Source organism: Panthera uncia, assembly GCF_023721935.1.
Source record: "Panthera uncia isolate 11264 chromosome B3 unlocalized genomic scaffold, Puncia_PCG_1.0 HiC_scaffold_1, whole genome shotgun sequence".
Classification (NCBI taxonomy): Eukaryota; Metazoa; Chordata; class Mammalia; order Carnivora; family Felidae; genus Panthera; species Panthera uncia.
The window spans coordinates 90,759,174-90,785,186 of NW_026057582.1; the positions used below are offsets into that span (position 1 = coordinate 90,759,174).

At 39.9% G+C, this 26,013-nt stretch overlaps 1 protein-coding gene across 3 annotated transcripts in view; it reads left to right on the top strand.

Annotated features, from left to right (window-relative positions):
* GALK2 (galactokinase 2) overlaps positions 1 to 26,013 on the top strand; it is a 140,364-nt gene that overhangs the window by 68,686 nt on the left and 45,665 nt on the right. For all 3 annotated transcript variants that reach the window (XM_049611680.1, XM_049611679.1, XM_049611681.1), the window contains 2 exons: positions 19,045 to 19,143; positions 20,612 to 20,764. In XM_049611680.1, the coding sequence (XP_049467637.1) occupies positions 19,045 to 19,143; positions 20,612 to 20,764 (252 nt within the window). The remainder of the gene's footprint in view (positions 1 to 19,044; positions 19,144 to 20,611; positions 20,765 to 26,013) is intronic.

Genomic DNA, 26,013 nt, shown 5'->3' on the forward strand with positions numbered 1-26,013 from the left:
ACCTCTAATTCCACTATAGTGCTTCTCACTTTGTATTGCAAAGGTGTTCCCCTTAGATCATCTTGAGGTCTTCAAGCACAGAGACTGTCCCTTTTTTAAATCTCTGGATTCCCAGTGTGTAGTCTGGTGCCTAACTGAATTAAGAAAAAAAAAAAAGTGCTCTCATTTTGCAACATAATTTGCTGGTGATAATGTAAATAATTATTTGGGCTTTTCTGTAGGATAAACACTTGAGATTGCATTAATTTGACAATTAGGCTTAATCCAGAGGATTTATTTATTTATCCACATTTATTTAAGAGTTATTAGATCCAGGTAGGACAGATCCACCATTTCTCTTTCCTCTCCTATATATAATGTCCATTTTGAGTAGTTGGAGTCTGTGCCATACTGTTGTTAAAAATGTAAATATAATCCCTAGTTTCAGGCATTTGTGCCAGGTGCTGGATTTCTCCTACCTGCTAATAGGCTTTGTCTGTCATATACATATATGAAAGCATGTCCCACAAATCCAAGCATGTAAGTTAGTAGAATTATCATACTAATGGTACTAGTAAACACTGTCCCCCTGGAATTCCAACTTGCACTTTCTGAATTTTGTCCCCTGGCTCTTAGGTTTTCAGGTGAAGGAGTTATTACATAGGGAGGAGTTCAAGGAGCAAAAGTGGTAATGAAACTGACACACTCCTATAACACATAATTAGCTACTCAAAAATGGTGGTGTTTCTAAGAGTGCAAGTCTCCTTTGATGGATGTGAAAACATCTCTTTTATCTCTAATTGTACTCTTTGTACTTGTATAAATCTCATGCTCTCTTTGTTTTATTTTCTACTTCCTAATTTTCTTTACACTGGAGAAAGAAAGCTGTTGTAAAGAAGTAAAGTGAGTTTTTGCTTGTTGGCCAAGAATTCAAGATCGATGAAACATTTTTTTTAAGTTTTTGTTTGTTTGTTTGTTTTTGTTTGTATTTTTTTTTTTAGTGTTTATTTATTTTTGAGAGAGAGAGAGAGAGCCAGAGCATGAGCAGGGGAGGGGCAGAGAGTGAGGGAGACACAGAATCCGAAGCAGGCTCCAGGCTCTGAGCTGTCAACACAGAACCTGATGCAGGGCTCAAACTCACGAACTGTGAGATCATGACCCGATGTTTAAACCGACTAAGCCACCCAGGCACCCAAGATCAATGAAATAATTTTTAATTGAAGTGTTATAGTTAAAAATTTTAAGTATTGACTGAAAGTAACGGCAGTGGGAATACAAACAGTTTTCCAGTGTGAATTTTAGTGTTGAGGACTGTTTGTGGGCTATGGGTTCCTAAAGCCAGGCATAGGTGTAGGGAACACAGCACACCATCTTAAATGGGTGCAGATATATTTTTAATAACCTCAGGTTTTTCCTGGTTTCATCAGGAATGATTATAGATTCCTTGAGAGTTATTTTTCTTATTATAAAAGCAATGTTTATATTCTCATTATAGAACTCTGGGAAACTAAAAACAAATGGCCAATATTTGTTGTGCACTAACTATATGCTAGGCTTTTAAAATCCTTGCAGAGACCCAATCATGTGGATAATTATTATAATTTCCATTTTGCAAATGAAGAAGCTTCTATGCTCTAAACACTATATTATACTGATAAGTACTATGATAGAGCAGAGAGTTAGAGGATGTAACTTAATTCTGGGAGGCCATGAAAATTTCCCAGAGGAGTTGAATTTAGTCTGAATTTACTGAATTTACTGCTTGAATTTAGTCTCAATGAAAGAGCAACTAGCCATAGTTATGAAGATGAGAAGACCATAGAATTCTGGTCTCATTTCTTCCCCTGCTTTATCTTTAGAACCTGCAATAGTGCCTTGCCCACAGTAGGCACTCACTAAATATCCGTTGAATGGATGTAGGTGGAACAACATTTACAATGACATAGATGAATAGAGAGCATATTTAGAAAACTGATAGTTTACTTTGACAGGAGCATGGGCTATGTGATAAAAGCAGCAGGAGCTTGGGGCACCTGGGTGGCTCAGTTGGTTGAGCGTCCGACTTCGGCTCAGGTCATGATCTCGCAGTCTGTGAGTTCGAGCCCCATGTTGGGCTCTGTGCTGAGGGCTCAGAGCCTGGAGCCTGCTTCGGATTCTCTGTCTCCCTCTCTCTGACCCTCCCCCGTTCATGCTCTCTCTCTCTCTCTCTCTCTGTGAAAAATAAATAAACTTAAAAAAAATTTTTTTTTAAATAAAAAAAATTTTTTAAAAAGCAGCAGGAGCTTAGGTAGAAGAAATAAGGGTCAGACCATGAATTTACTGTTATGAAATTGCAATAGGGTACTTATTTTGGTAGCCCATATATAATAAAAATTGTTAAGCTATAAAGGAGGTGATTTGGATCCTGGGAAGGGATAAAATGCAATTGTGTAAATAGTTCCAGATATATATTTTCTAACTCAGTGGAACAAAATGTTTAAAATTGAGGGGTGCCTGGGTGGTTGAGTTGTTTAAGTGTTCGACTTGGGGTCAGATCATGATCTCACGGTTCGTGGGTTTGAGCTCTGCGTCAGGCTCTGCACTGACAATGTGGAACCTCCTTGGGATTCTCTCTCTCCCTGTCTCTCTCTGCCCCTCCCCTACTCTGTCTCTAAATAAATAAATAAATAAATAAACATTAAGAAAGAAAATGGTTTGAATGTTTGAATATTCTTTGGACTTCTGTGAAGATAAAATACTTTTGAATGCAAATGTGAAATATTAAAACTCTAAAAAGCCCATTCAAGGGATGTGTCCTGGAATGCAAAGGTGGGTTTATCAGTTAACCTTCCTTGGGTAATAACCCCCTCCCCCCAAACTTAGTGGCTTTAAAAAACAACCACTTGGGCTGGATTCAGCTTAACAGTGCTTATGCTTGTCTTGGCTGGGCTCATTCACACATCTGCTTTCAGCTGCTGGACAGCTAGGCAGTGCTGCTTCTGGGTTGGCTGCTTGTCAGCTGGGATGATGGGGGCCTCTGGGCCACATGTCTCTCATCATCTACCAGGCTAGCCCAGGCTTGTTCAAGTGGAGATCTCAGGCTTCCGAGGACAGCAAGAGGGCAAGCCCCATGTATGAGTGCTTTTCAAAGTTGTTTGTGTCACATTTGCCACATATCCCATTGGTCAAAATAAGTTACATCCTAGATTCAAAAAGTAGAGAAATAGATTCTACCTTTCCATGGGAGGAGCTGCAAAGTCACATTGCAAGGTACTGGAAATACAGAGGGGAAGGATTTGTGGCCATTTTGTAGTCTAAGATAATGGATTATAGCTGGGTTTCAGGAATGGACGGAAACCTAAATGTTGTTAGGTCTGCCTTGCTCTCTTATTGCCTATCTGTCATTCTTCTGTATCTTCAGACCAGCTTCCTCTACTTCAAATGGTTCCAATGGTTAAAAAAAAAAAAAAAGAAGACTGCGGACAGCCTCTAAGATCATATAAAACAAATACAGATACCCCTTAACTGACTCTTTCTTTCTCCATTGGGAAGATTCCCTTGGAGAAGGGGATCTAGAATCTAGAAGGGAATATGGTTAATTTGCCTTCTAAATTCAAGAAGGGAATGTGGTTTAGTTTGCTTTCAGCAAACTTAATCTGTGAACTATGGTGGGGTGAGTGGGTTGGGTGTTTGTATGGGTGGGTGGGAGATGGGGGTTTACAGTGTGTGAATCTAGCATTCAAGAGTTATATTGCTATAACCTCAAGACAGTTGGGTTGGGGGAATGAGAAGAAGAAGAAAGGGAATGCTGCCCCCCGTAAAACAGTAGATATTGGGAGTGGGTAGCTAGACAAATATTTCACAGGGGTACATTACACTGAGTTTTATAAATAATATAGAAAATTCAGGGGACTGAAAGTAGTGGCTAAGCCCTTGGAGGAAGAGTGGTAAGAACTATTTTTACTTACAGCATTTTTGACATCAAATGTATGGGTTTTTTTTTCCTGACACCAACCAATTCTCCAACTCTGCAGACACCAACTGGGTGTCCTTCAATCCAATCCAATCCAATCCAATCCAATCCAATCCAATCCAATCCAACTCAATATACCTGGAGTTAGCATCAGATTCCACCAGGTAAGGACTCAGTCTTACAAGACTGCCTTCCCATTTCAGATGCCAGCTACAATTCCCAGATTGTCACCTGTACTTCTGACCAACCAGCTTTAAATTCAGGGGTTCCACTAACCCTCCCCTCAGTTTCAGTAATTTTCTATAATGACTCACAGAACTCAGGAAAGCTCTTTACTTATTGTTACTGGTTTATTAGAAACAATACAACTCAGAAACAAATGGAAGAGATGCATAGAAGAAATATGGGACAAAGGGGTTGCACAGAACTTTTATGCCTTTTTGGGTGTGCCAACCTGTCAGCACCTCATGTGTTTACCAACCCAAAGCTTTCTAAACCCTGTTATTTAGGGTTTTTTAAATGGAGGTTTCATTACAGAGGTATGATTGATTAAATCATTGTCCATTGGTGATTAACTCAATTTCTAGCCTCTCTTCCTTCCCCAAAGGGGGTGGGTGGGCTGATAGTTCCAACCCCCTAACCCATACCTTGGTCTTTCTTGAGGGCAGCCCCCATTCTGAAGCTATCTGAGAGCCCTCAGCCACCATTCTCATTATTATACAAAAAACACTCCAGAGATTCCAAGACTTTAGTAGCTATGTGCCAGGAACCAGGACAAAAATCATTTATTTTTTTTTATTATATCACAAAGGGTAAATTGGGGGACCTGAATGAGGAAAGAAAGAATTAGGATTCAATCATAGTTGGAGGGGCTGCAAAGGGTGGCTAGGAAAAAGAAAATATCCACTTACCAGATAGGGGCAAATTCAGAGAGGCTTTACTCTGGCAAGGACAGATTAAGGAGGAGCTGGGCAGAATCTCTAAGAGGCCTTCACACATTCCTGTAACTGAAGATAGGGCTGCAGTGGCCTGACTCTGAGGGGTTAGATTTTTAGCCTCACTAGAAAGGACCAGAGAATCCCAACATAGTTTAAAGTTGAAAGTATTAGGAATCAGATTTTCTGTGCAGATTGTAGGCATTTGTTAACATTTAATGAAAGGAAGAAAGCAGGATTCATAAATAAGCATTGACCTATAAATTACCTATCTGTAGCTTACTATCTGAGATTTCCCCTCCTGTTAGTTAATTACTCTAAGTCAAAGTTTCTCAAGCTTTTATTTTATTTTATTAAAAAAAGTTTTTTTGTTTTTTTTTTAATGCTTCTTTCTTTTTGAGAGAGAGAGAGCTGGGGAGGGGCAGAGAGAGAGACAGAGAATCTGAAGCGGGCTATAGGCTCTGAGCTGTCAGTGCAGAGCCTGATGTAGGGCTCAAACTCATGAACTCTGAGATCATGACCTGAGCTGAAGTTGGATGCTAAACTGACTGAGCCATCCAGCACCTCAATTTCTCAAACTTTTAAACCATGACTCACAGTAAAACATGTTTTACATTGCATGTATAAGACACATGGTCAAACATACTCCAAGCAGTTCCACCAAACAATACAGACCCTTTCTAAGTGCAATGATTTCTACTCCATTCCATTTCCTTCTATTTAAAAGCTTACTTTGACTGACTAAATTGATTTCATGATCAGCTAATTGGTTGCTACCAATTGTCTGAAAGCATTGCTCTAAGAGGTTTACTAAAATTTTCGTGAGCCTAAGACCAGTTTGAAGAAAGGGGATAGGAGCAAAGTAAAGGGGTAAAGCTCTTCTGTCTCAAGGACTCCATCCAAGATGGAGCAGCAGGAGTTCCCAGTAACATACTGAGAAATCTTCTTTTGGGAGTGTCTTGAGTGGTTTTATCACTCAACTCCTTTTACTTCTACACATAGTGTCATTTATTTGATGGCAAATTGTTTTTATTCGGGAGAATTTTCTGGGTCCTTTATTTCTTCCTTTTCATGTTGTTGACATTGTAGGTATTTTGATAATCACTGGCACATGTTCCATGGAATAAAGGAGAAAAATGAAAGAAGTGAAATCCTTCTCTCTTTTATGTCATTATCACAGGTGGAGGTTGGAAATTATTCATAATAATGAGTTTTCTGGATTTTTGTTTTCTGTATATCAGCATATGGAAGTGTAAGGAAAAACAAACTCTAAATGAATCAAAAGAGAGAAAGTAGTACTCCAATCTCCAAGATGTTCCAATGTCATGCAATGGCTGAGTAGTGAGCAGTTCCAGAGTTTTTATTTCATACATATTCATTTATTAGGGGCATATTTTTGTTTCTAAATATGGTGGATTAGTAGGGGAATGAGACGTTGACATCATATATTCATTTGTTTATGCATTCATTCAATGTTCATTTATCAACGAATAGTTTAGGTATTAGAGATGCAGGAGTGAACAGAACATTGTCCCTCACCTCATGGAGCTGAGACAAATGGGGGAGATCAGTATTATTATTATTATTATTTTAAAATATAATTTATTGTCAAGTTGTCTAACATACATTGTATACAGTGTGCTTAAGGCTTTGGGAGAAGATTCCCATAATTCATTGCTTACATACAACACCCAGTGCTCATCCCAACAAGTGCCCTCCTCAATGCCCGTCACCCATTTTCCCCTTTCCTCTACACCCCCGTCAACCCTCAGTTTGTTCTCTGTATTTGAGTCTCTTATGATTTGCCTCCCTCTCTGTTTGAAACTATTTTTGGAGGGGAGACCAATATTAAACAAACATATCTTTACACAGATTGTGATAAATACTATGAAAGGAACAGACTATGAGAAAGAAAAACAGGAAGGACTCAATTTATATGGGGAGTGGTAGTTTTAGGGAAGGCCTTGTGGAGTAAGTCAAGATGTGGAAGCTGAGCAGGAGGTGGCAGGCAAAAATGACCTGGTTTAATTTTTTTTTTTAACATTTATTTATTTTTGAGAGACAGAGAGAAACAGTGAACAAGGAGTGGAGGGGCAGAGAGAGAGGGAGACACAGAATATGAAGCAGGCTCTAGGCCCTGAGCTGTCAGCACAGAACCTGATGCAGGGCTTGAACCCATGAACTGTGAGATCATGACCTGAGTTGAAGTCAGACGCTTAACCGACTGAGCCACCCAGGTGCCCCAAAAATGACCTGGTTTGAATAGTATATTTCACATATTAACAAAAAGCCCAGAATATGCCACCATGTTTTGAAAAGCTAAAACTTCAGCAATAGATATAAGTAATATACAGGGGCTCCTGGGTGGCCCAGTCAGTTAAGAATCCAACTCTTGATTTCAGCTCAGATCAGGATCACAGTTCATGAGCTCAAGCCCCACATCGGGCTCTGCGCTGATAGCATGGAGGCTGCTTGGGATTCATTCTCTCTCTAACTCTCTCTCTCCTTTCTCTGCCCCTCCCTTACTCTCTCTCTCTCTCTCTCTCTCTCTCTCAAAAGAATTAATAAACATTAAAAAAAAATAAAAAAAAATAAGTAATATACAAATCCTCCTAAAAGAAGTGGAAGGAAAGACTCATGAGGTGAAAAGGGAAAGTGAGCAGAGCTGCCATCTAAGGCACAGGTGGTCAGGACTGTGATTAATGTTGCAAGTTGCTGTTTGGTCCAACGGCAGAGAGCCGATTTCCCACCTTGCAAAGCAGCCAGGGCCTATCCTTACCAGTATCTCTTGGAAACTATCTTTGTATTTTTCTCCTGTTCTCTCTAGCCGCCACCCCCTGCCCCGCCCCTTAGACAACATTAGTGTCTCTTGTTCCATGTGTTGGCAGGGTGTAAAGTGGATGTATTTTGTAAAAAGTTACCTTACCAATTGGAAACATCTCCTGGGCTAGGTTGGTTCCTCTTCCATTAGAAATTATTTGCCCTGTAGTGCCTGGGTGGCTCAGTCAGTTATGTGTCTGACTCTTGATTTCGGTCCAGATCATGATATCACAGTTGATGAGTTTGAGCCTCCCATCAGGCTCTGCGCTGATGGTGTGGAGTCTGCTTGGAATTCTCTCTTCAATGCGTGCGTTCTCTCACATGCTCTCTCTCTCTCAATATAAATAAATAAACTTAAAAAAAAAAGAAATTATTTGCCGTTCCTCTGAAACCTTAGGCCAAGAGCTTGCTAAACCATTGTTTGACATTTCTATACTTACATTCAGCAGAATGCTTATATGCAATATCATTTCCATATTGTTTCTATTTTCATCTTAGTCTTTTGTTGAACACAGTGTTTATAACATTTATAATTTAAGGGAGTGTCAGAAATGACTACATGTAGGGACCCAACAAGCAGTGAAAATCTAGAGAAAGAGATTGCAATCAGACATTTATTTTCCAATGGACAAGGTTTTTGTTTTTGTTTGTTTGTTTTTTTCCCCTTTATTACAATTTAATCAATTAACAGCTGAAATTGTATCTGTAGTCATTATTAGGTTTAATTGCTGAGAAATATGTTGTGTCTTTTTAACTGGGGAAAATGTATCAAATTTTTCTATAGCCTTTTTACTTTCCAAAAGCAAAGACTTTATAATCATAAAATAATAAAAAGCCAAATCAAAAATAGTATATATTTTTTGTATATTTTATATATTTTATGTTATTTTAAATTATTTTATGTTTTATATAATATTTTACATACTCTATTATGGTTGACTTATTAATTATATATTATCTAATATAATTATGTTATTAATTATTACATTACATCATATTATATATTTTTATTTATTTTTTACATTTTATTTTTTTAAATTTACATCCAAATTAGTTAGCATATAGTGCAACAATGATTTCAGGAGTAGATTCCTCAATGCCCCTTATCCATTTAGCCCATCCCCCCCCACACCTCCTCTGTTCTCCATATTTATGAGTCTCTTATGCTTTGTCCCCCTCCCTGTTTTTATATTACTTTTGTTTCCCTTCCCCTATGTTCATCTGTTTTGTCTCTTAAAGTCCTCATATGAGTGAAGTCATATGATGTTTGTCTTTCTCTGACTAATTTCACTTAGCATAATACCCTCCAGTTCCATCCATGTAGTTGCAAATGGCAAGATTTCATTCTTTTTGATTGCCGCGTAATACTCCATTATATATATATGTGTATGTATACACATATATATACCACATCTTCTTTATCCATTCATCCATCGATGGGCATTTGGGCTGTTTCCATACTTTGGCTATTGTTGATAGTGCTGCTATAAACATGGGGGTGCATGTGTCCCTTCGAAATAGCACACCTGAATCCCTTGGATAAATACCTAGTAGTGCAATTGCTGGGTTGTAGGGTAGTTCTATTTTTAGTTTTTGAAGGAACCTCCATACTGTCTTCCAGAGTGGCTGCACCAGCTTGCATTCCCACAATGGACAAGGTTTTTTTTAGTCAGTTTTTCTGCCCTTTGGATCAGGCTGTCCTTGGACTGGTGATCTTCCCTTGGCAAAATTTTGTGAAGCAAGCAGGAGTTCCTTGAGTCACAGCAGAGTCCCTGGGGCTTCTGTTTTTATCTGCATCTTGTTGAACACAATATTTATAGTATTTTTTGTAGGGCTTGAGCCCATGAATCATGAGATCATGATCTGAGCTGAAATCAAGAATCGAATGCTCAACCGACTGAGCCACCCAGGTGCCCCTCCTTCTTTTTAATGGCCCAGGAGAGGACAAGTGTCTTCTTTTTTCCTTTTCTTTTTTATTGACATATAGTTGATATACAATGTCATATTAGTTTCAGGTGTACAACATAGTGATTAACAACTCTATACATTATGCTGTGCTCACAAGCATAGCTACCATTTGTCATTGTACAAGACTCTAAGAACACTGTTAACTGTATTCCCTATCATGTACCTTTCGTCTCCATGACGTATTCATTCCATAACTGTATCTCCCACTCCCCTTCGCCCACTTTCCCATCCCCCACTCCCTTCCCTCTGGCAACTATCAGTTTGTTCTCTGTACTCATAGGTCTATTTCTCCTTTTGCTATTAGAGACTTTCAAAGTTTGAAGGAAGTTCTCCTGGTTTCTCTTACTCTTTCTTTGGGTGACATATCTACTATTCTTTTAACTATTCCTTCAAGAATGTGGTTACTGGACCTCATTGCTATTTTTACTTTCCCTTCTTAGAATGTACTATTGTTTTCATTGCCCCTCGTGACATGACTATTCCACCTGATGCCTGTTATGTCTCAAGTTTTTCTTTTATTTGTTCCAAGTGCCTATTTACTTCATTTTGAAAAAAATCTTAAGAATTATATGATCAAGAATCTTTATTCAATAAGGGTATTAAATTAGGAATAGAAAACCAGGGCAAAGGAAAGAAGAGTGAAAATATACCTGTTAATGACTGCTCATTACTTAATGTAATTGTCAAAACTGTTACTTGATGTGTAATTGTGTTTTGTTTAATAATATTTACTGAGATTCCTGGAAGCCAAAGTAAACAAGGAAACATAGGAAGTTATACAGGTCTTGTGACCAGAACAGAGAAATCATATCAGTTCTTCAAAAGAGGTTATATTTTCCCTGGGGGTATTAAATTCCAAAAAGTGTTTCTTATGTGGATTCTTTATAGCACACAAAATATAATGAAAATGACCTCTCCATCAATCTTAAATGCAACAGTGATATTCATATGACTACATGACTGCTTCTTATTCTGACCTTGGTAGATGCTTTTGGCATAACATTTGAGCACAACTCAGTAAAATCAATTTACTTCCCTTGTAAAAACTCTTTTAACACTCTCTACCATTTCCTGATGCTAAAGATTCTTCATACTCCATGTCATAGTCTTTGTGAATTGAATATTGTACACATAGGACCCTTTCTCCAAGGTAAATGTGTACACTGAGTTATGGATTTGGTTGATTTTGATTATGGTCCATGGCACTTATTTTTTTGTCTTTGGTTTGGGTCGATTTCTGTACCATTGGAGTCAGACTAAGAAAGCTAACAAGCGTTAATTTTAACAATTATGATTATGCTGGGTAGTAAATCATACTTAATGCCCCAGCCTCTTCTTTACCTTCCTCCTGAGAGTCCAGATTGGTTTACAGTCAGAATTCCTGCAGTTTGGACCTTGAGGGTGGGACAGGACTGTGCTGCTCAAAGCTCTATGAAGAACCTTCCCCTGGGGTGGGAATGGGAGCGTCCCTTTGACCACGGAAAGGGACGTGCAGTTCCAGGAAACACTTGCCAAACCACAGAGATTGCAGGCCTACTGCCCATCCATTATTATCATCATTATTTAACGTCTTTCAAAGGTCAGAGCCAAAATAAATGGTCTGTCAGTCAAGTGAGCGACACCAGCCTTTACCACAGGCATTGGAGGCCCTTTTGGTATTTAGTAGCAGTGACTTGGGTCATATTCTTGTCTGATTCCATCAGACTGGCTGGGCTTCTGCCTTCTGCTGTCTTGCCACAACTTTTTTTTTTTTTTTTTTTTTTTTGCAGTTCTCCCCACCCCCATCCATGCCCCCGCCAGCCCAGCCCAGTAATAGTTACTTGGTATGTGTTTGCTGCTCGTTCTTTCTTTCTTTCTTTCTTTCTTTCTTTCTTTCTTTCTTAGAATTAAACAAAGGGATTGAATTAATTGTGCTAGTGAGTGATAAAATATGCAGGGAGGGCTTTTGGGGGCTCCTGAATTTTGGGTTCTGGTCCATCTCTGAAATTCTCCTCCCCTTGGGGATAAAGAATAGTATTGTGGTCAAAAGTGTGGAGCCAAAATTCTGAGTTCAAATCCTGACTCTGCCAGTTACTAGCTGAATAATCTTGGGCAATTTACTTAACTTCTCTATGTTTCAGTTTCCTCATTATAAAATGGATTTAGTAATAAAAACCTCCCTCATGGATTTGAAATTTGATAGTACATGAAAAGTGCTTGGAGCAGTGTCTGTCTCAATGTGTTAGCTGCTATTATTATTAGGCTGCAGAAATCATACCAAGGTGTCAGCCTTATACTGAGATCACTGTAGGTTGAGGCTGTTTGGGAGGGAGGAACTTGGGATTGTATTTGGAGATGGATAATGGGAAAGTACCTAAACCCCTCAAGACCCAGACCATCCAGCAAGATGGATTTTTTTTTCTTGAGGATAAAACGGAGTGAAATTATGATGACTCAGAAATGTCTGCATCCTAGGGCTCATGGCCCACTTCATTGTTCATTCCAACAGAAGGAATGTTCAGTCCAGGTATGCATAAATTTTGCTCCATCTGCTTACCAGGGCCCAGCATCCAGGCAGAACCTCCGTTGCCTGAGGCAGGGGAACAAGGTAGCCTCATAGACTTTGAACCAGAGTGCTCAGGCTCTGAATCTTAGGTTAGCTTATTGACCTTTTTTGAGTCTCAGTTTCTTTCTCCATAAAATAGCAATTATAATTCTGACATTTCAAGATAGTTTTGGAGACTAAATAACATGACACTTGTAAAATACCCTGCATAGTGTCTGGCCTTAAAAGACATTTGATTTGTTGGCTTCCTTCCCTTTCTTCTTCTCATTCTTCCCTGTCAGCTAACTTTATTAAGAAAGCCTCAGTGTAGGAAGTAATTTAGAGGAGTGCTTTCAAATTTAATGTGGGATGGAGGGGATTCTTGTTAAGCTACATATGCTGATTCAGCAGGTCTGGAGTAGTAGGGCCTGAGTCTGTGCATCTAATCAGTCCCCGGGTGACACCAATCCTGTGTCTCAGGCCCCCATAGTAGCACAGCTCTCTAATTCCTCCCTTTGCATCTCATTATTACCTTTTAGATTCGTGTTAGTATTTTAATAGTCTTACCACACACATATGCTTATCTACGATCACCATTTGGAGAAATAGCAAAGGTTGCATGTTACCATGCACCTCAGAGTGTTTTCCCTCATCCAGCACAGGCAGCAATGGTTGAGGTCCAGAAGAAACCTAGCATAGGCATTTTATCAGGATCCCCATGGACCTGGGATCCCAAACTGTTTTACATAAAATACTGGGTTCCTGTCTGTTGACGGTCTCCTTTCTGAATCGGGGTCCCTCCATAATGCGGATGGCAGGGAGGGAGTTGACTTAAAGACTGCTTTGCCCTCACTAAGCACCTCAGATATTTTTAGAGCCATGCACTCCAACTACTAGCCTTCTCCAGGTTCATTAGGTTATGTTCTCTCCAATGTACACAGATGGAGGAGTCTACTTTGGTTCTTTTTTCTTTTTTCTTTTTTTTGTGTGATACACACTTGTGAGTGCTTGGTGCATATTCTTTGACTGATTCTAGAGATTTTAGCAGGTTTTTCAGATTTACTTTTGAGAACCCTCCTCACTGTTGTTTCTTTGTAGTATTAGAGCTTTTAAATATTTGACCTCCTTCTTTTTTCTTCCCTGCATTATTTACTGGAACTTCTTTACTCCAAACTACCAGGATCAGATGCATCTGCTGTGCGCATTTTGGGAACTGGCCCTCATTGTCCTCAGGCAACTTTTCTTGAAGTAAAAAAATGCAAAAGTGACTAATCTCCTTGAGTTACAAACCTTTGAGTTAGAGATGTGAAGAAGAAATAATAATAGCCTCCTTTTTTTTTAAATTAAAACAAAAGTATTTTTTCTTTTCTTTCCTTTTTTTTTTTTTAAATTTAAGAACACTACCAAGTGTCCAACTTAGAGCTTTGTCACCAGCCACATTACAAAACGAACCAAGGCTACATCAGTCTTTTAGGCTTACCTTGGTGCTATTTCATGAAGAGTTTCTCCTACCTGGCTCGGCTCTGCCTAATAGGTTTGCCAGTTTGGGGAACACTTTGAAAATAGCCCCAGCTAAGAAGCCAGGCATTTTGAAAGTTAAGATGGAGAAGTATTGCAGGCGGAAAAATAGGGAACATATTTGATGTAAAGAAAAGTCAGTGGGGCCATTAATATTTCCATCTTATCTAGATATATCAGTCAGGGTCATAATAGAAAACAGATAGCACAGTCCATAATTAAGGACAATTTACAAAGGTATAGGTGTAGGGGAAACCTAGGACTAGTGGTGAGTTGTTACTGCCCTTGAGCCTGAAAGTGACCTTGGCAGGGAGGGATCCAACCTCACTATTCTTCCTCCACACTTTCAATTTCCCATTTCTTGCCAGAGCTCTCTGTTGGAAGAACCCAATGGGAAGCAGAGTGCATAAGACTATCTTGTTATAGTTTATTCTGGGCAGCCTCCTGGGGCAGATAGCAAGATGGAGGTGGGTGGACAGATGACCCATAGGGTCAAACAGAAGTAAACTACTCTTACACTTTCTTTTGAAGGACTTGTTCACCTGAAGGCAATGTCAATATTTTGAGGTCCTAGAGGGAAGACACTGACCTTCCCACTTATCTGTGGGATACTGTTTAAGGGATTGTTGAGTGAATGAATGGGGCTGTTCATTTCCTTCCTTTCTCTCTCTCTCTAAGTTTATCCATTTTGAGATAGAGATAGAGATAGAGATAGAGATAGAGATAGAGATAGAGATAGAGAGAACAAGAGCAGGGGAGGGGCAGAGAGAGAAGGAAAGAGTGAGAATCCCAAGTAGGCTCTGCACTATCAGTGCAGAGCCTGATGTGGGGCTCGAACGCACGAACTGTGAGATCATGACCTGAGCCGAAACTAAGAGTCCAATGCTTAACTGACTGAGCCACCCAGGTATCCCTCTTTCCTTTCTCTTGACTTGCACTTGGGGTGGCCAACAATAGCTGGATGATGCTGTCTTGGTTAGGGTCTTGTGTTCTGAATAGAGAGGCTTCTCATAGTCACAGCTAACTGACTCAAAGAGATTAACACTTCCTGTCTATGTGATTATTTTACTTTTAACAATATCATTAGTAAAACTGTTAAATGAAGGTAGAGTTTACTGCATTAATATCTTGAGTTTTTTTGTATTAACATTGTCTTTACAAGTATCCAGATTTAGCTAGGCAATGCATTCATGAATCTTTAGCTCATCTCAGTGAATATTAGATCTAACCCTGTTATTTCTCCTCTCACCAGTGCCCCACTGGCCCACAGATGGGTAAACTATTTAATTTGGGAACCCATGTGACTTTTGATTCTTTCCCAGGCTGCTTCAAGAGAAGAACACACAAAGGAATAAATTAACTTCATTAACTATCTGCAGTAGCTTTAAAAGAAAGTCTCTGGGTAATGCCAGGTTTCTTTTAACTGTCCATAGAGCAGGAGTCAAAATAGAAATGAATTTATTGGCTACAAACTTTGGAAAACTTCCTCATGCAGTCAAATTGTCATCCCTAAAGATTCTCAGATATTAGTATTTTGCAGGAAGGGATAGAGCTAAATGCCACAAGTGACTAGTTTGGAGGTACCTGGGGTTCCTGAAGTACTCAGATGTAAGAGCAGAAGAGAACACATTGTTAGGGAGAGGAATGAGTCCCTTTTCACTTAGTGCTTTACTATTCTTGTCTAAGGGTTCTCAGGGTGTGCGTGCGTGTGTGTGTGGTGTGGGGAGATAGAAGAAGTGGGGGAGCCTCAGAATCCCTTAGACATCCGTGAAAAAGATGACTTTATCCTTTGCTAAATAGAATTGGGTCCTCAAATTCCATATGATCGTTCTTTGAAGTTCTGATGGGTTTCTTTCCATACATTTTGTTAATGAGTTTTTGACAGATCCTTCTTATTCTCATGAAATCTATTGATATTTTATGTATTTCAAATCTGAATGGATTGTTGATTTAATTCTTCGCAAGGATTATAACTCTTGGAGGACTTTTTTATAGTTCTGCTTCCAGGGTCCCCAAGGACAGAAAAGGCATGGCTGGCTCACATGAACCCCTCATATCACCCAGAGTGACAGGCATTCTCTGCTCCCATTAAACCCCCTGCTGTTAAGGTCCCTCCATTAATGGGTTTCTGAGTTTGGGTCATGCCATCTCTGGCTAAGGCTATGGACCTACAGAAGCATGCAATTTTTTTCCTTAATCAGGATTTGAGATTTAAAAATAACTTTTGTTTCTAGTTTCTTCACATGTCATAACCATTTTGGATTTGACCTTTTTGCTTTTTGTATGGGGGTGAAGGACTAGAGCCACTGGAAAAGCTGCCTGCAGGCCTGCAGTTGGAGTTTCCACTACAGGCATGTTTTGTTTGACAGGCAGGCAGGCAGCGCCCTTCACTCTACCCCTTCTCCTGCCACCATTAGACTGAACTGCTTCAAATGGAGCACACACTCTCCTGTTTGCCTCAGGCCACATTACTCCCTATTGCTGAATTCATTCTAGGCACATCCAGAAACTTTTATGTTCTCTCTTTTCCCAAACATTTTTTTTAAAAACTTTATTTATTTATTTTTGAGAGAGAGAGAGAGAGGAGAGAGAGAGAGAGAGAATGAGCAGAGGAGGGGGCAGAGAAAGAGGAGGGTAGAGAATCCCAAGCAGGCTCTGTGCTGATAGCAGAGAGACTGATGCAGGGCTCGAACTCACGAACCATGAGATCATGACCTGAGTTGAAGTTGGAAGCTTAACTGACTGAGCCACCAAGGCACTCCATCTTTCCTAAACACTTTAAAAAATAGTTCTGTGTTCCATAATAATTATACCTGTCTTTACTTTTGACTTGGGATTGAGCTACTTGTGTAAATCAAATGATTCCTTATTCGTCCTGTACAAATAACAAAATTAACAATTGTATAGTTCTTTAGAGCTTATGAGGCATTTTTATTTAATTTATTGGATCATCACAATAATCCCATGGCTAGAGGGGTGGGTATTTTTCCCCATATTATGGATGGGAGGTTATATAGCATAGTGATTAAGAGTACAGGCTTTGGAGTGGACAATTTGAGTTTGAATTTCACCTTTTGTAATTACTAGCATAGTCTCAGCTAATAAATGTGCACAGTTTCCTCAACTGTAGAATGGGTATATACCATCTATCTTATAGGGTCATTATAAGAAGTAAATAATTAATTCATACAAAGTAATTAGAACCATGACTGGCATATAGCAAGTGCTCAATAAATGTTAACTGCTAAAAATATTATTGTTATTATTAATAGCACATGAAAAAATGAAAACTTGAAAAAGTTGTGAAATCTAAAGTCACAACAGCTAGTTGGCAGGAGCGTTGGGGCTTTAATCAAGATTGAGAAATGTCTGGTACTGGCTTCTTTCCTCCATATTTACTACTGATTTCCTCGTGTGTTCTGAGGGGACTATAAAATGAATCATCTTTTCTTTCATCTTTCAGCTTCCTTATCTTCATTTTCTTTTGTTTACTCACCTTTAGAGCTCTTGGGCATCATCTGTCCAGTCATGGGATCCATCTGTCAGAATTCAGCAAGGTGCAGGGATGTCCACATCCCTGCAGGTGGACTCTCCTTGACACAGAGCTGCTGGGGATGTCCGGGGTCCCTCTGAATTCTGTCCAGATAGATAGCCTGGAAAAATTAACATCCTACTTAAAGTAAAAGTATCCTATTGTTGCCACACAGCAAATATTTTAGAAAACAATCAATAAGCATATATTTCTCCATGCTTCAGTTTCTTTCTTCTTAAGAGCAAGAATACTTAAAATTAGTGATCTCATTTGTCATTCGCATCCCTTTGAGGTAGTGAAAAATAGGTTAAATTATCTCCAGGGGGGTGGGGCCAGGAGAAGGGTAATGAAGTCCAGTGTGAAAAGAACACAGGCTATGAAGTCAGGCAGATGAGGTTCAAATGGCTGTTTCATTTTCTGCTATGTCTCCAAGTCCCATTTTCCTCATCTATAAGGAGGATAAACAGAGGACTGTGTGGAGGCTTAAAGGAGATACTGTTCACCAAAGAGATAATGCCAGGTACTTAGCAGGTAAATATGGCTGTTATTGGGGAGGTGACTTTTCACACTGGCTGAGGGTCACAGTGGGGAGCTCAGAGAAGGGGGATGCCATAGTGGGAATAATATTTGAGGAAGACTATGATGGAGGAAGATTTAAGTGGTCAGCCCAGTGACTTGGCCATATTAGGTAATTGGCAAGCTGGGTATTGACTGGAAATAGGATTTATATGAGAGAAGACAGGAAGTAATACCAGTTTGCACAAACGTGTGAGATGGTCATGGAGACAAATCTAATTGGAAAAGAGTGGTAGACCATATGATTTCATATGCAAATTGGTTGCACATTTTAGAAGGCTTTGAAATGCCAGATTGAGGAGCTTGAACTTATTTCATTAAGGAAATAATGAACTTATTTCATTATTTCAATAGGAAGTCATTGAACATTCTTAAACACATATTTTGACATATTCAATTTTGGTTAGAACTGTGTTTGTGTATTGGGCCTCTTCATCATGGTTGGAGGAAGATGTGTCTGGTTAGACGATGCTAGTTCTGATTTTTACATTTAATGGAAATGCCACAGAGACAGCATTTCTTTTGGACTGGAAGATAAAGTTGGATGACACCACTTTGGCTGTGTGGAAACTAGACTAGTCCACTGTGGGGGAGACAAAGGAAGATGAAGGGAGAAATGAATGAGTACCCATATGAGATTTTTGGTGATACTAGTCTAGAGAGGGATGGAGCAAATAGAAACATGGAAGAAACTGCTTTCCCTATTTGTTTTTTTTTTTTTTTTAATAAGAGATACTGGGTGTTTTTAAAGTTTATTTATTTATTTTGAGAGAGACAGTATGTGCACGCACGCTGGGGGGAGGGGCAGAGAGAGAGAGAGAGAGAGAGAGAGAGAGAGAATGAGAATCCCAAGCAGGCTCTGTGCCGAGAGCAGTTCAATGCAGGGCTTGAACTCACAAACTGTGAAATCGTGACCTGAGCTGAAATCAAGAGTCAGACGCTCAACCGACTGAGCCACCCAGGTGCCTTTGTGGAATCTCTTATGGATAGTAAATACATGGCATGCACAGTCTATTTCTAATTCGATCCCACTGCAAATGTTAATTGATCTTGGTATGTTTTCCTATTGAGCTCAATGGTAGTCTTAGAGTCCTTGTTAACACAGTGTTTCAGGCAGCTTTTATCAATTTATCAGAGTTGGCACTGGAATTCAAACCTATCTGTCATGTCTGGAGTAAGAAATGAATGAGAAATAGATTATGGCTATACTCACAGTACAAATAAATTCTTACTTTTCCAGGTGGAACTTGCGGAAATCTGTGCCAAGAGTGAGCGTTATATTGGCACTGAAGGAGGAGGGATGGACCAGTCCATATCATTTCTTGCAGAAGAAGGAACTGTAGGTGACATTAAGCTATTTGGAAATATCAACTAGGTGAAGTTCCAATGGAGAGGAAGGCCCTGAGATCTTCCACATCCTTGGTTCTGGGCCACCAATTCTATCAGGTTCTATTGTAACTGGTATTTCTCAATTGCTTTGTAATTCAAGGCTGCTATCAGTTCACCTATTATGTTTCATGTTGATCACCTCTTTCTTAGGCTTCCAGAACCATACTTCAAGTCTGTTTTTCTCTTGTGTCTACTTTTTTCCCCCTTCTATTTCTTTTCATTGTTAAATGAGATTTCTCAACTCCTTGGTTGTTGAGACCTCCTTTCCCGCTCTCGTCCCAAATCGCTTCATCTCATGGCATGTTTCATGCCATGTTGTTGGTTTTAAACCCAAATGTTAACTTCTCTTACCACATATATTCATAACCCCTCTTTTTATAATTTACACTTTGGTATCATTTTTCTCTGTCAACATTTTTGGGGCTTCAGTGGCGGGGAAAAGAATGTTGATGGTAAGCCAGAGATGAATTCCTCAGCTGCATACCACTTCCCTTTGGCTATCAACTCCCTTAGGCAGAGTAGAGGTTTTGGTTGTTGCCCATAAACCCATTTCCAAAGTAGAAGCAGACATTTCTTTAAAACCTTTTCTTAGTTTTTCATCAGATTCCTACAGGCTTGGCTATTTTCCAAGAATACCTGGATTTCTTCTTATTAAGAATATTTATTATTGATTTCTCTAAGCCAAAGACATGAAGCATGAGAAAATGTGGTTTAATGTTGAGAACATACTCTGGGTGTTTGGGATGAGACCTGACAAGCATAGATGATGGCAAGAGTCCTGATGTTAATGTAAGTTAGCTATAGAGTCTGAACAAAGTCCATTGTCTTTGAGCTTACAAAACACTTCATGACCTGGCCCTTGCTGTACCTCTCCAGCCTACCCTGTCACCAATCCTCAACCCTCCAACTTTGAGCTCCAGCCAAATTTCAATACACAAAGCTCTATTAACACCTCATGTTTTTTGCCTCTGAACTTGCATATGCTCTTCCCTCTCTTTGATATCCCATTTGGGTCAAGAAATCCTCTGTCTGCCCTAGTTTTGCTCATCCTTTAAGACTCAGTTTAGATTTCCCTTTTTTCAAAGGAGCCTACACTAGGTGATCAGATGCTTCAACTATGTGTCTATAAAGCTCCCTGCACTTTGCTACCACTGTAACACAACCTAGAAATGTATTCGTCTACTTGATTGTCTTTCCTGCTAGATTGTGAGCTCTTATGAAGGCAGGGACAATGTCTGTCTTGTTCACTGTTGTATCTCCAGTGCCTCATACAGTGCCTGGAAGTCAATAAATAATATTTGAATTGAATGAGTGCATTTTTAGGAAAAATGTTTGCTAAGGTAAATAAATACATAAATTATTTAACATTTTCTGAATTCTAATACATTATATCTCACCTGTCATTTTTCTTCCAATAGGCCAAGTTGATAGAATTTAGTCCTCTGAGGGCAACTGATGTGAAACTCCCAAGTGGAGCAGTGTTTGTGATTGCCAACAGTTGTGTGGAAATGAATAAGGCAGCGACTTCACACTTCAATATCAGAGTGATGGAGTGTCGGCTGGCTGCAAAGGTATGAACTTGGCACACTAGTGAAACCTGGAGTAGGCTTTCCCTTGTCCTTTTTCTCCTTTTTCCCTGCTATTTTGTCTCTTTCCCTAAAGTTTAGGGCAACATTCTTACTGCAGCAATATTTTAAATGATAATCTTTGGGTAGAGAGCAATCTGATTCCAAACTCAGGAGATAAATAAACCCATAGGTGTGCCCTGCAACCTCTAGACATTTGGAAGCTATGTGAACTTCTCAGTTGAGTCTTCTAGGGTGGCATGGGGAGAAGAGGAGAGTTTATATCTGTGAAGCACAGGCCGTGGGTTAGGTATGGGTGGAGAAAGGTAGTTGGAGGTGACTGATGGGAAGTGACCATAACTGATCTTGTTTCCTCAACAAATGTGATGGTAACCCCAACACCTGCTGCTGTCAGATGCACCATTTTTGTAGCAGCGGGCCATCACTGGTCATTCTAAAAAAACAGACTCGCTGTAATGCTCCTGTGCCCAAAAGACTTTTACATGTCTGCAAAGGAAACACAAACCAGCAGGGAGTTTTGGGAGTTCTCTGTTCCATAGTTTAGAAGAATCTTGCCAGTCAAGCCTTAAATCTACTTAGGAAGTATTTATTGAATACCTGTTGTATGCCTAGGAGCATGAAGATACACAGAGAGATATAAGACATAAGAATAGAGAGAGTAGAGTGGAGAGTTAAAATTAGAGGGATGTGAAATTAGAGTTAAAATTAGAGGAAATGGTTAGTATGTGATCAGGTATGGTATGTAAGCAGATGCTCCAAAAAGTGACGCAGAAATGAAACGTTATGGAGGATCCAGAAAGGTACATGGTATGACCAGAAACGTGGAGAGAATTAAGGCCTGGAGCTGGGGAGTGGGTTCTGGCTTAGGAGGTGCCCTGTGCTTTCTCCTAGTTAGAATGAGGGCTTAGAAATTTAAGTCTGGTCAGATAATTCCCCTGCTTAACACCTTTCAATTTTTTTTATTTCATTGGAATAAAGTAAAAAGTCCTGGAGAGCCTTGCAAGATCTGATGCCTGTGCACTTCATCCTCTTCCTGTCTTAGCATCCCCCACTCCCATTACACTCCGGTTATAATGCTCCTTCCCACCCCAGGGACTTTGCACATGCCCAGAATGCTCTTCCCCTTGCCTTCTTTGAAGTCTCAGCCTAAATGTCCCCCAGGGAAGCTTTCCTTGACTTTCTTACTCCCAGACAAGGTTAAGTCTCCCTTCAAATTTCATTGTACGTACACTTCTCAGTTATGGAATTTATCACCATTGTTTAATGTCTGTCTCCTCCTTTTGATACAATTTTATTGGGAGCCAGGACTGCATCCATCTTGCTAACTCTTATATCTCTCTAATGCCTGGCATTGTGCTTAGGCCAAAATAGGCACAGGATAAACATTTTCCGAATAAATGAATAACTCCCTGTGTTACCTGCCCTGTCATATGTATTTTGCTCAATTTCACAATATTTTACCAGTGCATATTGGACAAGCTACTGTGGAGAAAGTACCGTACAGCTACTGTGTAAGGTACAGTTATCCCTGTGACTGACTTGCCACTTCACCCTCCTCCCACCACCTGAAGTTGTGAAGTTAGGGGGAGTTGAGATACGATGAGCCAGAAAAATAAAAGGTGCTTTTTTTCTGGAAAATTTTGGCATTAATATTTTTTTAAAAATCATGGTTTAAATGTTTTAAATTTGGAATTTACTCATTCAGATAATTTCTAAAATTTGTGTAAAAGCGATGTTTTAATATCAAACTTCACAGTATCTGATCCGTGCCTATATGAGAAGTAGTGCAGTAAACTTTTCAATATCAAAGCGTCAATGACAGTGAAGTTTTTTTTTTCCTTTAGGACAACAAGCTTCCTCTTTCAGGAGGTGGAAGAAATTCGTGTCTTATTTATTTGAGGGTTTATTCTTGCTGACTTTACTTTGAGATTGATGAGTAAGTGTAGTCTTCCTGAGGAGACTTCATGCACACACAACTTTGTTTTCAAAGTTTCATCATGAAATGAGGTGTCCTCTACGAGATCTACAGCTACAACGAGTATGACATGTGAAATGGGTTCCTGTTGTGACTCCTCCCTTCCCAAGATGCAAGGGGAGAGAGGAGCGCAGTCGTGGGGCTGAGTCTCTAGTGGAAGTTGTCAGAATGGGGAAATGTCTGAGAGTTAACTGGAAAAAAAGCCATCTCTCTTGGAAGCAGTAGTGGCTGAAAAACCTTACTCCACTGCAACACCTCTTGTTCTTGAGGATATCTTCTGAGTTGATAGCTCCACATGCGTCTTAGAGGTACTCTGGTCAGTGAAACTGGCATCTGAATTTTGCTTTTTGCCCCCTACTCCTCCCAATTGGTATACTCTGAATTTGTCTCTCTTTTAAAATATGGAAGAAAGACAAGTGAAAGATTTTATCAAGATGAAAAATGTTTCCTGAATCATGTTGCTGCAGATCAGTAGAATCTGAGATTCTGTACAAAAGGGAAGTAAAGATAAAACTGCTAATATGATCTTGATGTTAAGAATACACTTTTGCCTGGGAATCTAGGCTGAGATTTTACTAAGCACATTTTCCTTCTAATATGGTTCCATTCTCTTATTCACATGTGGATGAATATAATATTTGTTTGGAAATGGTCTCATTAGATTAGGAAAGAAACCTCCCACGTGAAAAGGTAAAGAAAGTTGTCTTAATTTGGGTAAACTTTCTGTTTTCAGACGGTAAAAGTTGTCTGAATGACTAATGACGAATCAGAATAGCTTCAAAAATGAGACCGATCAGACAGAGCTCTCTGCAGCAAAACTGTAATGAATGACACTCATTTTCCCACTGCTCCCAGCTCTCCAAGCTCCTCTTCAGAAAATGAGTGCCTTTTGTATCTGCTTAACACGGGGAAGTACACTGAACCAACAAAGATGTTTTTTCTTTGTTTGGCTTTAACATCGATAGTTTCTTCTATCCTCAAGTCTCCTTTCTGTCTCTGTTTCTCTTTCTCCCTCCTCCTCTCCTTACTAGCTCCTCTAGTAGCTTCCAAAAACTAAATGATGCAGATTCACTGAAAGTCAGAGTCTGGTAGAGCCATTTGAACTAAAATTAAAAACATTTCAAAGCAAACTCAGTAGAGATTTATAATTACTACTTGCGTAAGGGATACTTTTAAGTGAAGCACATTTTTATGTTCTTAAATTAACAAAGTGGCCAGAAATCTTACATGAGCACAAAATTTTTCATACTTTACACACATTCAGTGGCTTAAACCTTTCCAGAAATGTTTTATGTCTATAAAAGAGAGCATCCCTTAATTATATTGGGGGATAAAATGTGTGATGCTGATAATAAGCATTATGGGAAGTCAGAAAGGCAAAAGAAATTATTCCATTGCTTTTGCATACCCCGAGCTCCTTGTGGCAACATGTGAAGCAATGAAGGAGAGAGTTTCATGTGGTCCTTTGGCACTTGAAGGAAATTTTACAACGTGACTCTTTACAGAGCCTGTCTGGTCAGGGGCCATCACTCGCCCGGTGTTTTAGCTCCTACCACTTAATGGTCAATATGGAACTTATTCTCTGTCTAGTGATAGAATGTGAGAGGTGGGCATCATCTCAGGGCTCTGGCAGTTTTCTTGAATTTCAGTGGAGAAAAACCAAATACCCAAGAACGTGGCCGGTCTCGCTCAGCACTGTTGATTCAGTAGAACACACTCTGCCAAGACTCTAGTGTGGAGCATTCCCGGAATGGTCGGACCACACTGCAGGGTAGAGGACGCTCATATTGGGGAACAGGGGCAATGTGTTCAGTGGAACCAGGTTGTGGCAGGGACTTCAGTGCCACGCTAAGGATCAACCAGGCTTGGTCGTGGAAGCATGGGGAGCCATTGCTGTTAGCAAGGTTTTAGAAGTACGAACCTGGCAGCAGGTTGAAGAGAAGCGGGGATGGGATGAAAAGGGAGGGGTATGAAAGAGGCTGTGCCTGAACCTGGTAAAGGTTGGGCATAAAGCTCTCTGTGATTGGGTTTCTGTCTTTCTTTTAGCATGATATTTTCCCTGACCACCCTCCCCACTCCTGTTATGTCAAATGTCCTTTTATGTGTTAAATGCCTTCTTTCCACATCCTGCATTTGTCCATTATCGCAGTTTATGGCAATTAGATGAAGTGCTTCACTGTGTAATTCTTATTTAACACCTCTCTTCTCTGGTAGACTGAGACCTCCCTGTGGTCAGGCACCGTGTGTGCCAGTGAATAAACACTGTTGTCTGCTTAGGGCCTGGGGAGTAGTGGGCACTCAGCAAATGCTCCTTGCACGCAGACAAGCGTGAATAAAGGAAACGTGTTGAGTTGATAAGGACTGCAGTTTTAAGCCAAAATGATGGGTGGAAAGCCTAGCTCTGCCACTGGTGGGTGGGTTTAGGGAAGGTTGGATGGAAGGTGGCTGGAAAGTGAGAGGCAGTGAAATTTCCCATGGAATTTTCTTTTAAGTGGTTAGAAATTTGAGCATGGAATATAACTTTTGGCTAGGGGGAGAACCTTCAGATCTATTTGTTTGGAGATAACAGTTGAAACCGAGAGCTAAGTTCAGTTTGCTGAAGGAAAGATTGTGGCAAGAAAAGATCAGAAGGTCGGGGGTTAAACTTGAGGTGACTTCAATGAGATAATGAAAGGGGAAAAATGAGTCATGGAAGGAAATGAGGCAGGGACCAGAGAGGTGAGAAACCAGGAAAACTCAGTGCTATAGAAGCCAACGAAACAGGAAATTTGAAGAAGGTAGGGACTGACGAGTGCCAGAAACCACTGACTTATTAGGACTTTTTAAAGGGACTGAGAAAACTCCAGGGGCTTTGGGAGTGGCTTGGAAGGTAAGAAAAACCTTTGGGAGGCCATATTCCTTAACTGGAGTTTGGTATGGGAAGAGTGGGAGAAATGAAGAGTGGTAGCTTTAGGAATAATGATTTTAAGACAGGAAACATCTGTGTATGTTTGAAGGCATGGGAGAAGGTGTCAGGTGGGTGAGAACTACTAGAGAGGCAGGGGAACATGGGGAGGGAAGGAAAACCATAGTGCCCTCCTGGGCACCTCCAAGGTGCTAGGTGTTTTTAGTGTTATCTTACTTAATCTTCATGGTAGCTTGTGAAGTAGACATCAAGTGAGCCATGTTACATACTGGGAGTTTTGGGCCAAGGTAGCTTGTGACCTGTTTTAAGTAAGCGCAGGAGTCCAGGTCTGTCCTCATCCCAGCTCTTTCCATT